General features: G+C 46.1%; 1 protein-coding gene across 1 annotated transcript in view; it reads right to left on the bottom strand.

Annotated features, from left to right (window-relative positions):
- LOC104468306 (voltage-dependent calcium channel gamma-4 subunit-like) overlaps nucleotides 1–1,022 on the bottom strand; it is a gene marked incomplete at its 5' end in the record, with an annotated part of 6,609 nt that extends 5,587 nt beyond the window's left edge. The window contains 1 exon segment of the mRNA XM_010082377.1: nucleotides 939–1,022. Coding sequence (XP_010080679.1) covers nucleotides 939–1,022 — 84 coding nt within the window.
- Nucleotides 1,023–12,360: the final 11,338 nt, after the last annotated feature.

Raw genomic sequence — 12,360 nt, 5'->3', positions numbered from 1 at the left:
TAACAGCAGTGTAATTGAGGAGGGGTTTGCCTTGGGTGTACCAGCCAGCAGCATCGTTCGCTGCTCCCTGAAGCTTTCCCAACACCTTGGGAACTGCCGTTCCTTTCTCTGGTAAAGGGCATTGCTTTCAGCCTGGCTGGGCAGCTCTTTTGTTCAAAAGGAACAACAAGGCAAGGCGTCCTCTGGGGAAGGGGAAATCTAACTCAAATTTCGCAGGATTCGTGAAGTTTCACACTCGGGTTCCAAGACTTCCAATCAGCTGAGCAAATGGATGTCCGGAGGAGGTGAAACGATTGCCCTTACTTATTTCGAGCACCAGGTTGGTGGATGAAATCCCTTCTGTGGGGGATGGCACGCCAGCACGGAGCAGCAACGGCTGGCTGTTCACACAGCGAAGCCACAGCCTGCGATCGTGCTGAGATTTTGCTGTTAGCTGCAGAAATTTCAGCTTCCTCCCTACAACGCAGTAATTTCACTGCAGGGGGAGGTGGCTCAGCAGCTGCAAAGGATGAGGCTTGCATAAGGGTTGGGTTTCAGCATTAGGAAAAGCTTCCTAATGGGCTGGAACCCATTTCTCCAACCTGTTTTGATACACTGATCAGATAAATACTCCCTCTGTAAAACACCCTCGCCAATCTGGGAATGATAGCTGGCGTTTGCATTTGAAAATTTTCCACATAATGTTTGGAGAATGGGCACCACAATGGTGAGCATTCCCCTGGCTGAAGGAAACCCTTGAAATGGGGGTCCCCAAGGGTCATGGCTGTGCCAGCTGCAGCGTGAACTGGACATATGTCACCCCTGCTCTGTGCCACCCGCTTTGGGCCAGTCTCTTGCAATGGATGAGCCTTGGGTTGCTCTCTACAGAAGGGAAACCCAGGAAAGTCTCTCTGGGCACGTCTGTTAATCCTGTGTGTTAGGTATTAGTTTTCACTTACGGAGAAGGTATTCTGAGCTGTCGTGGTCATAGTCATTGTCTTCAGGGAAGTGGTTGATTCGGAAGCAATGTCCTTTGTAGATTCCTAAATGAAAACAAAGCAAACATCACACACGAGGAACAGAACCAGGTAAATGCACTTCTGCCAGCTCTGCTTTATTTCCTTTTCCTCCCAGGCTGTATAAGTAAATTATTCTCCCCTAGGGCTGATGACCTTTTTTTTTTTTTAATGCCATCAAGAAACCGTCTCTAAGGTAATGAATTTGAGGCAGACTGGGCTGAAGCCTAGCTGCGGGGAAGGGACAGCCAGGATTCCTGGGCTCTTTTCTGCAGTCTGCCACTAATATCATTCTCTTGAGTTTTTTAATCTCTCCGTGCTTTACTTTATCAGCACTACGCTTATCTTACAAACATACTGAGTTTGCAAAGCTTCTTTTTGTTCCTGGAGTGACTGTCACTCCGGGTCCCTGCTCCACGGCTGGGGCTGCACAGCAAAGCTGAGTGCCACCGGAGCGCCCGTCACCGCTCCGGCATCGTCCCCTTATCACACCTGGTACATGCTGAACTGGCTGAGGTCTCTTCAATTCCTCTCCAGGCTTGGAAAACAAGTCCATAAATCTCCTCCTGCTGCAATTTAAACCCATATGTCCTCCTCAAGGTTGGTTCAGCTTTTAATGGCGTATTTGTTAACTGGGAGCCAGTGCAGGGCGTCAGGGCAGGAGCGTGCACTCCTGCTACCTGAAGGAACAATGCCAAAGTTGGCTGGATGAACCCCTTGCTCGACTGAACAACATGAGCTTCAGCACTTTGTCCGTCTGGGTGAAGCTTTACATGAGTATTTTGTATTATTTTCTATCGCGGTTATCCCTACCCACACCCAGGCTGAGCCGCAGCCGGGTAGCGGGGACGCTGCTGCACAGCGAGCTGCGTGGGGACTGTCCCCAGGGGCTTGCTGCAGGAGCCAAGCCCCGAGGTGTGATTCTGCCGTGGTGCTTTCATTATTCATTAACTGGCGCGTTCATGCTCAGAGCAGACATCACCCAGGAGGAGTTCTCCTCTGCCCAGGAGTTGCGGTGCTTACAGCTTGAGCTGGCAGAAGGATTTAAAACCCATCAGTTAACACTGCTTTAACAGGAGCACAGCTGCAGTCTGTAGGATATAAATGTGGATTTATTTCACCACCTATTACCAATGATTACAAAGATCTCAAAAGAATTACTAATCCCGAGGATTTCAATTGCACCCTGTGAGTGTCAACTGCAGGTTTGCTACTACACTGCGTTTAATTCTTCCAGTAAACGATGTCTCTACTCTAATTGCGGTAACAGCTCAGGCTCTCTCTGCACAGCACTTCCAAGGCTGTGAACAAGCAATAAGTGGCTCATGTCACATCTGGAAATGACACACCTGTCCTGTCTGCCCGGCACTTCAGCTGGGATGGATCCCACCAGGTGTGTTTGCCCGTGCATCTCTCTGCTCGCCAGCAGCTGGTTTGCTCTCCAGCAAGGCAATCCAAAATTCAGATTTGAAAGATCCCAGCACTTATTTTTTTTGGCAGTTCCCCCAATGAAACTAAGTCACTCCCGGCATAACAGGGCCTCAGAGACTGGACTGTCATTTCTTTGAGTCTCTTCGTTATGGTGTGCCCATTTACAGGAAATGCGTTCAGAGTATGATTTTTAACCTCTCCTTTTCATTAAGGAAAAAAAATCTAAATCATCTTCTCACCCTAATTTCCTATGGAAACAGTCTGTTCAATGACTCTGTGCCTGTGTGTGTATAGCTGGGGCCATCTCCCAGTCTGTATGTACTCCAATAACTTTTCAGGTAGTTGGTTGGGTTTATCCAGCGTTGATACAGAAGTAGAAGCATCACAGGCAACTGATCTCCTGCAGCTTCCATGCAAATGAACATCCCACTTCCAGAAACCCAGTTAAGAGACCAGAAGTCTCCAAGGCTGAATGTTCCCCAAGCCTCTCATGTTTGTGGCACTGATGGGTTGATGGAGGGTTTTGGCCTCTGTAAAATGGCCTTATGTTATTAAACTTCTGAAGGAAATGGGCCCCTCAGCAGAACTTTCTCTTAGGCAGGGACCATGAAGCCACCCCTCCCGCCCCAGGACTCAACCGCATCAGCAGGACGGGGTGGGTGGGTATTGGCAGTGCCTGGGCTGTTCCTCTTTTATGGCTGGAGACCTTCATTTCCTGGTGCTTATATCTGGAGCCTTTCCCATGAAAGAATATTAGCAAGTTCAGTAGAGGTTCAAAGAGGATAATTAGTCCCAAACCAGAAAATTCTAGATGAGCTTGAGCGTTCCTTTCTATTTTCAGTTTTTAGGAATGCTGAGATTGGTCATTCTGGCCAACTTTTTATAGAAATAGCAAAGGACTCTGAAATTTGGACCTGTATCAAAGCCTGGGAATCCAAAATATTCTTCCCAATATTTTTGCTGTAGTTCAGATCATAACTATTGGTTCAGGGTCCTCTCTAGTGTCTATGGTATTTGATAGCTAATAACAGCAGCAGACTGGATAAATTTTTTCCATGAACTTAATAGGTGTCATATAACTCAGCAGCAGCTTATTAAACTCCCAGTGAGGCTTGAAGTGGCTATCAAGAGCTCTGGCAATCTACAGGGTAGTGAGATCTCTTTTAATCCAAAAAATGTCAGAAACAAAGTTTTGCTAGGAAATGTAACAATACCTTTTTTTCATAACAATAGACTTTGAAACTCAGAAAAATTAAAACTAGCCGGTGGAAGCTACTGAAGCAGTGGTCAGCTCTGAAAGCACAACAGCAGAGCCTGACTTGTACTCAAACACAAAAAAGAAACCAAAACTGAGATTTGGTGAAATACTGAGCTCCATGCCCTAGCATGTAAAGCACCACAAAAGAATAAAAGCCACGAAATAGGAGAGGTGGCAGAAAAGGAAACACCTCAATCAAATTCAGTAACGACCATTCTGCAGCGTCTGAACACGGTCTGAACTCCTGGAAGCTCTTCTCAAAGGCTTCACAGAAGAAGAATTGCGTAGACAAATGTGGCCCCTGGTCCATGCTCAGACAAGGCACCCACGGGCCATTTCCCACACCAGGATGTGTCATGGAAGAGAGATTTTCTTCTTTGCTTGAGTATGGGGAGACAGTCCCTTAAATCCTTTGGAGAGGAAAACAGAATATTTAACTTCTGCTGCTGTACCCACTAGAGAGAGATAAATAAACTGCAATCACTGCCTAACAGATACTAAAATATTGAGAAGCACTTCTGGATGCCTCTTGAGAGTAAGATATAATATCCCACTGAGATGCTGTAAGTGTTACTCCTTTCTTTGAATGATTACCAATATGTTTTAAATGATGCTTTTAGAAATACAAATACTGTAATGCATTTTTCTTCATAATAATAAGAACTTTGCTCTGAATTTTGAGCCAGGACTTCAGGATCTGGGTTAACGATAATGAAGAGGCAGATTTTCTGAAGCATTGCTGATGGTGTAAGAAAATTTATTTTCCACTGGTCGCAGAGTACTTCGTTGGCATTTAAAAACTAAAAATTGTTTCTGAGTCGGCTTTACTCCGTGTTCAAGGGCTTCTCCTACAAGGTGAGCACTTCCCAGCCTCACTAAGTGTTGCTCAGATAACTGTAATTAGAGTGTGATGTACTCTGATAATGTGATAAGGGAAGGAATTGTAGTGCCTAAGTGAAGATTAAGCTTTGTTTTGGGGTTTGAGATCTGAGTTTTCAACAGTATACCAAAGTAGTGACCCCAAATTCTGAGGACATACTACCTTCTTGCTCTTGCTCAAATAATCCTTTAATAATCCCCCCTGCACCACTGCAGAATTGTTCACTGGGGTTTTATTTTTTGATGGTTAATGCTGTAGGATGCAAATGCTCGTTAACTTTCTGGCCATGCATTACGCCATCACGTTCTTGTTGGCCGTACCATCAGCCCTGCCTCTGAAACAGCCATTTCCTGTGGTTAATATTTCTCAGTGCCAACATTCCCTGATGCCCTGGAAGTGTTTGCACAAATCAGCACTGGAAGATAGAGCACAAAAATGTCTGACGATATTTGTCAAGACAGGCTGTGCTTTTGTTTTCTCCTCCCCCCTAATCCTGAAAACTACATACAGCAAGATCTTTCCATAACACGAGCGTTCTGTTGTCTTTTAAAATAGGTTTCCACCACGCAAGACGCGAGCAGCTTTGCAGCAGAGGACCTTGTCTGCGGGCTACTTCTGTCAATAGCAATTTTCGTCTCCTTGCTCTGAGCACGAGCTTATGGGAGGCGATATCTGATAGCAGTGGGAGACACATGAGGATAGATGGGCTGAGCCTCCTCCACCAACAGCTTCTGCAGAGCTCCTGCTCCATTAACCATTTCATCTACCAGCCTTCTCGACTGCCCTTGTTGGTAAGATTATGCCCTAAAACATCCGTTTTGGGACGCGGTTGAGAAACCTTTCTTACTTTCTCATGGGACACCAGCCATGTGCAGCCTCCTTGGATCAAACTCCTCCCTGCCAACACACCACATTCTTGCAGCTCTTGAGCAGCTACAGATACCCGATGCGCACACGTGCACGCTATTAATAGAGCTCAGCAGGGCTTTCTCCCGAGGGGGGTTATACCGATGGAGCGAGCGCTGTGAATGTCAGCTGCAGGCGCGGTCGCATGGCTGCAGCGATCACCTGCGGGCAGGTAGATACACCCCAGAAATGTCCAGCCTAAGACCCCACTGACCAGCTGATTCCTTTCTGGCAAATGGGGGTCTTTGGGATGGTTTGAAGACATGGAAGGAAATTATTTTCAAGATCATTTGACAGTGAGTGCCTGCAGGTACAGGGAATACAAGTTGCAAGGAGCTGGCTGTATATGAGGCAATGGGTAAGGAAGCAGGGGAAATTTGTCCCTGTGGTTCTGCTTGTTGCATCTGTTCTGTGACTAAATGGTGTGCTTCCATTCCAGAGCCAACCGTTAGCTACCTTACTGCAACACTTGAATATCTGAATGTTTAAGTGACAAGTTTTCTGAATATATCAGCCCGGAGAAGGCTGACTGACAGATAACTCCACAGACGACAAGAAATGCATGACGTGCAGCGTGGGGCTGGTGCACCAGCAGCTGCCTGAACGCAGCGTCCATCCGAGCATGCCGTGTGGGACGGGGTTTCCTTAATGGCACAGCTTTGTACTTCCCTTGGACAACACCAGAGAACCTCTATTTATAGCCAGTGAGAGTGTGTCAGGGCTGGACTCTGCCAGGGGAAAGGGAAACAGTTATATGGTTTTTTTCCTTAGGAAGATTTCTTTGCTGACAAGTTCTGAAATCCTCTATGGCGTGATTTGAGCAATAGTGAACAAAGGAGATCAGACATGCCAAAAAAAAAAAAAAATTTTTTTCTCTTCGCAGAATTTTATAGCGTGGAGCCTATCTGTGCACTGTGTTCATTTCTTTGATTTTCCACCAGCACAACTCCCCTGTCTCACTGGATTGACACACAGCGGCGAATGCAGCTGCTGTGTTAACTTTATTTTCTGTTCATTCCTCTCATCATAAAATAACGCTTGAAAAGAGGAAGGGGCGGTGCACCCCCTTTTACTTCCAAAACCTGCTTTGTGGTGCTGATGGTCAAAAAGCGACAATTGTGGTCCTGAGCTCTTCACTCAGGCCACAGGGAACAGCGCTAGGTGTTCTTCTGTGACTTGGTCCTCTCTGTGTTAAATTGCCCCGAGTCCGATTCTTTGTCTCCTGCTGTTGGCTGAGAATTTCTCCAGCCTGTCCTTAAGTAACTCGAACGAGCACAGATCCTGTGAGCCTCTGCTGGGGGACGTTTAATGCTGTCATTACGAAAGACATCATGAAGTATTGATGCAGGTTGTGTGCAAAACACACCCCATGTGAACTTGCTACCCCACATTGCTGCTGTAACGCCGCCTTCATCGCCACGGAGGATGGAGCCAGCAGAGGATGATGCCCTGGGAGGTTAAATGCACATTTATTGGGTGTTTGCTTTGGAGAAAAGTTTGACTGTTGTGAGAGCCTCGCCAAGCTGGAAACTTCAAAGCATAGGTTGTGTTTGAGACAGATGTTGTCTGACACCCCTGAGTCCTGCCAGTCCGGGAAATATTTGTCCGTGTGACAGTTTGTATTTTTGTTTCATCCTGAAGGTGAATTTGATGAAGAACGCTGCTAGTACCTGGGGTTATTGTCAGACTTTTTCCAGGGTAGGTCTTGTTTTCAGAAAATGCTTGGGATCTGAAAAGATCAGAAGTCCGTTCCCATAGCTGTGGGTACCGTAAACCAGCTGAGCATCACTCGCTGGCCGCGCATGCCATGGGCAAGCTGAAGCAAATTCAGCTCAACTGGGTCTAAAAGGGAATTATCCTGAATCTTAACCACATATCTCTAGAGGTGTTGAAGCAGTGAAACAATAATCTTCTATTTTTCCTCGTAAAAGTGCTTTCCTTCTTTCTCTGTGTTTCATCCCTTAACTCAGAATTCACTTTTTCTCATTGCAGGGAGCTGAACTGCCCACTTAAAGGCCAGGTTCTGATTCCAGTGCAGTGGACTCAAATCTGTCTCACCCACTAACAGTGATATCAGAAGCTGGTCTTCTCCCTTGGTTTGCTCCCCCTCTACTTCTTGGGCAAAAAGAAAATGATTTTAAAATGTTCAAATGTATGAAATTTGCCCCACTTTCTTCCTTAGGAGCTGTCAGCTCTAACAAACCCTTTGGGTTCTTCTTTTGATCTATTTTCAATTGTCTGGTGGGCAAAGCAAACCTCCTCCTCAAGTCTCTTGTTTCCTTCTGCTGTGACATGAATTTCCCCCTTTTCCCGTCCTCCCCCTCCACTGCCTACAGACCCTCTGAGATTTTCATCCGTCCCCTCGGTGCCACATGAATACCTACCAGCTGCTTTTGCCGCTTGCTCTACCTTGCTCCTCTGTGATGTTTTTAAATGCAAAACACCTTCCCGGTGTGTTTAACGCTGGGCGAGGGCTTGGGCCGCCCCGGCGGTGGCGGCACTGGAGGAGATGCTCACCCAGCAGCTCGCGGCTGCTCCTGCCCACGCGCTTGCGAATGAACTGATGTTGGCAGGGACCGTGTGAGCTCTCACCCCAGCCTTTATTCTTAGTGCTCACCATTCTCCTCAAGTCTGGCAAAAGCACGTTTCCTCTAGGAACAGGTCTCAGTTTATCTTGTCATTGGAGATGCTCAGTCCCACCATTGACCTCACTCCATGTCTTCTCTTACCTTCATATAGAAATTAGGTGTATTTATCACACACTTTCTATGAGAGAAGAGACTGCCTTATACCACCTCTCAAGTCTTTAGGATGTTATAATCTGCTTTCACTGACTTGTCTGTGTGGTGGCAGTGTTTGATCCAGTTGCCTTTACCATCTGCATCCTGTCCTTGGTGCTCCTCTCCAGAGCCTATCTAAAGCCCTCCCTGTTGGAGGCAGAGGCAGCTCACAGCTTCTCTTTTCACCATGTGCCCACAGAACGAAGGTTGTGTTGCTCCATTCCTTGCATCGCTTTTTCTGCTGTAACCTCAAACTGTAGTGGAGGTCACGCTCCACATTTCTGAAGAGCCACCTCCACTGACCTGAGTGCCAACTTCAGAGCCATAAATAGCGATGGGCGAGGTTCCCCCTTGGGCAGCTTGACCTTCATGTCAAACTGTTCTCTTCCAACACTCTTGAGTTTCCCATGGCCCAGATATAGTGCCTTAGCTGATCTCCTCCAGACATCGGTGGATGCTCACCATTGCCCAAAGAACTAAGCCACGTAGGAGAACATGTATCTCACTTGGTGGTGAAGAAGTCTGCTGTTGAGTGGTGACTTCTAATTCTGGCTTGAACAATTTTATGCTTTAAGAAATATTATATTGGCATGCTTCAGTCCACTGTGTAACACCTGAATGCTATTTTGTACAGCTGGGTAAAGCATCTCCAGATCCTGGATCACCTACACAGAAGGCACCCTGGGAGGTGCCTACAGAGGCTCGGTCGGTTTTAATTCACGTGGGTATACACAGCCTCAGCAGCCGACCTTCTGTTTTCAGCTGGGCAAATATCATCCAAGATGTTGTGCATTTGTATTTCTGTGTAAGAAATGAACAGGTGCAGAAAGGATGCTTTGCCAAAGACAATTTTAAAATTCCATGCCAGCCTTTTGTTCCGTCATAAGATTTTATTTGAGACCTTGAGTGATGTTAGAAAATCCATGGCAGTGAAACTCATTTCCCGAAGATTCACCTCACCTGCACATCTGGGAGCTAATAAAACACATCACAGTGTCTGGCTCCTGTCCTTTGAATTCTCTTCAGTCATTACAAAGCTGCTGCCAAAAGTACTAAGTGTCCTTGTGCTACCACGGTGAATACCAATCGTATCGGGGAAATGTAGGGCAGCAGCAAAGCAGATAAGAATTGATTGTATGTTACATGTTGTTCGAGAGACTTAATTTCCATTTTCTTCGAGTGTTCCTCTCATAAACGAACCAGCATTTTGTCCGCAGAAGTCGTGATTGAGTTTACTCGGCAATGCTCCTATCTCTTGCCTGGACAGCAAAGTGGGGGAGATTTTGGGGGTTTCTGTCATTTATTTGAGTCCTTTTTGTTTACCCTTTTTATGGACCCTATTGAGGGAATGACTTTTGTGTTTTCTAGGAAGAACCACTGACATACTTCCAGCCCTGAGGTTCCGTTTGCATGTTGTACATCACCCGCACAGGGAAATAGGGGCAATTCCTCAACCTGGGTATGATATGATTTTTTGGGGGGGCAATATTGGTGATGGTGCTTGAGGAACTTTTTGAAGTCAGAGCTGTTAGCCCTGCCACGGTGAGCATTCCCATGCCTGGCTCAGTCCCAAGAGACTGTCAACATTTCTGGTTGTCACGGGGTTGTTAACTCACTTTTCTGTGTCTGCTTTTCTATCTACCGCCACGGCCCACGCTCGCTGTGTTCTGCCTTCACACCTCGCCTTGTCCTGCATCTCTTGCCGCAGTCCTTTATCCCAGCAGCCCAGAAGTTTGTCTCACCGCTTGTTTCCACACTTTGTTCTGCTGCTGCTTTGCCAAAGCTGCTTTTGGGTGGCTGATATAATTGTTCTTTCCCTTTTAAAATGAATTGTGAGCTTGGATAGAGACTGCCAGTAGAGTTCTGGAGTTGGCTTTTCTACTTCAGCTGGACACTTGAGGAGCTGGTGTTGGCTTCTTAGGTGACCATCTTCACCCATCGCAGCTCTGAACTGAAAGTCGTCCCATGAGTTCCCGCCTTTCCCTTACATTCTGGTCCAAAATGCCTTAATTTAAAGAGGTACTTGGTAACCAACAGTGCCTTTGGCTCCAAGACTAACTTGTTATTCACAACTGGCCATCATAGCTCCAGCACCTCAGCGAGCAGTGGGAAATAAGCCGTGGTGGCCTGTATGGTAGCTAGGATTCAGATATATCTTGATTTGGACCAAAATCCACTTTTTCCCCCCCCAGTATTCTTGACCCTGACATACATTCACCAGTGAAAAGACTGCTCATTCAGGCAGATTGCTGCCAGGCCATCAATCAGTACGAGAGGGCTGAAACGCCAAATTTTACCGGATGCAATTTTGAGAATATATAGTCTGATGAAGTGTTCATATGCTGCAAAAAATGACAAATCATGTTTATTTTCACATTGTCAAACTGCTTTTTTTCCTGTGTTGGCACAATTGGAATCGAGTTTCCCTTAAGGGACAGTTTGAGTTTTATCCATCTGGTTTCCCTTACTCCAGTAAGTCATCAGTCTTCCCTCATTAACATGGTGATCAACCAGGGCTTGATGGTTTCACCTGTTAGGATCACAGCATGTGTATAAAGGCTGTACCATGGCTCATCACTGTCTGGGGCAGAAAATTTAAGCAAATGGACATTCACCACTCTTCAAGGTCCCTACTGAGTTTATGATTTGAGGCATAGTCATGGTCATTTCCCCACAGGCAAGGTTTGCAGTTGTCATATCACAGTCTAAAATTTAAGAAACAACTCTCCATAATGAGGACCTGGGTAATCCTTGGGGATGTTCGGGCTGACATGCACAGGATACACCCAGTGTCTTCTTCTGTAACGGAAAAACCCTCCAGGTCCAGTTAGTAGTAAAATGGTTCATATTATTGATAGTCCTTGGTGTATCAGAAGCTTACAAGACATCACGTAATTACCTCTCCACATAAAATGAATTATTGTCTGCTCTAACAGCAGGGGACATCGCTAACCTGGCATCTAGAACTCAACTCTTTCTTTAGAACTCGTATTTTGGCTCATTCATGCACCACAAAGTTGGTGTTTTTAATGAAAAAACAGTGAGAGTTACACTGGAAAGCAGTGATAGAAGAGCTCACTATTTGACTGATTGGGTATATGCAGGATATTTGGACACTCCTGGAATCTTGTAATGATTCCATGTCTTCAATCCATGGTGATTCATCAGAAGATGATGGCATTTAGAAAAACAGCTCGATATTGAAGAAGCCATGGGGAAATTTCACTCCATAAATCATCTTAATTGAAAGGAATGCTTGCAATATGTCTGTCTTCATAACGCAGTGACCTTGAGTTGGAGCTGCATTCATTTTGGAGCTTGTCTTCTTCCTTTCTATGCCAGCTTGTTGAGTTATACATAGAAGCTAAACCTCTAGAGATTGATCATGCACAGGCAGTGATGCGGGGCTGGAGCAAGGCAGATGACAACAGGGAATGTAAAGGTTAGGAGAGAGGGGTGTAGCTGCCAAACCCTGCTGATGGCTGGATTTGGGAAGTGCAAGGCAAAGGTTCCAAAAATCATCTGCATGATGTATTAGTGGAAAAGACACTCCCCTAGGAGAGATTGGGGTAGTGCATCCAGGAGAGCACGAATACCCAGGGCTAACGTCTCACCTTGGGAACAAATAACAAAGCTGCTGGGTAGAAAGACGAGGTTCCAGTGTGAAAACAGGAAAGAAACTAAAAATATTTTGCAACTGTAATATATCCCAGAAGAAAATACAGAGGAAATATGAAAGATTTAGCTTCCATTAGAGTTATTACTGATGTTAGCCATAATGTGCCATACCCTCAGGGAGGGGAGGTGCTGGCAGGTGCAAGGGTCCTGGGCAGTTGATGGCAGAGGATGCCTCAGAGCCGGGATGATGTGTCCCCACTGCAGCCAGCCTCCTGCAGGAGATGGGGCAGGCTGGTCTCTTTGGGGCACTTTGAGAGGGGAGGAATATGATGAACAGCTCTGGAGGAATAAGAGCCTGGGGGAGGAGGGCAGAAAGCAAAAAAAAAAAAAAAAGGAGGAGGAAAAAGAGAGGGGAAAAAAAAAAAAAAAAAAAAAAAGGAGGAGGAAAAAGAGTGCTTTGGGGCAGAGCTGAGAGGAACTTTGCAGGGGAGG

The sequence above is a fragment of the Pterocles gutturalis genome, unplaced genomic scaffold (assembly GCF_000699245.1).
Source record: "Pterocles gutturalis isolate BGI_N339 unplaced genomic scaffold, ASM69924v1 scaffold28364, whole genome shotgun sequence".
Classification (NCBI taxonomy): domain Eukaryota; kingdom Metazoa; phylum Chordata; class Aves; order Pterocliformes; family Pteroclidae; genus Pterocles; species Pterocles gutturalis.
The sequence above is the reverse complement of the archived record's forward strand: the minus strand, read 5'-3'. Positions and strand labels throughout refer to the sequence as shown.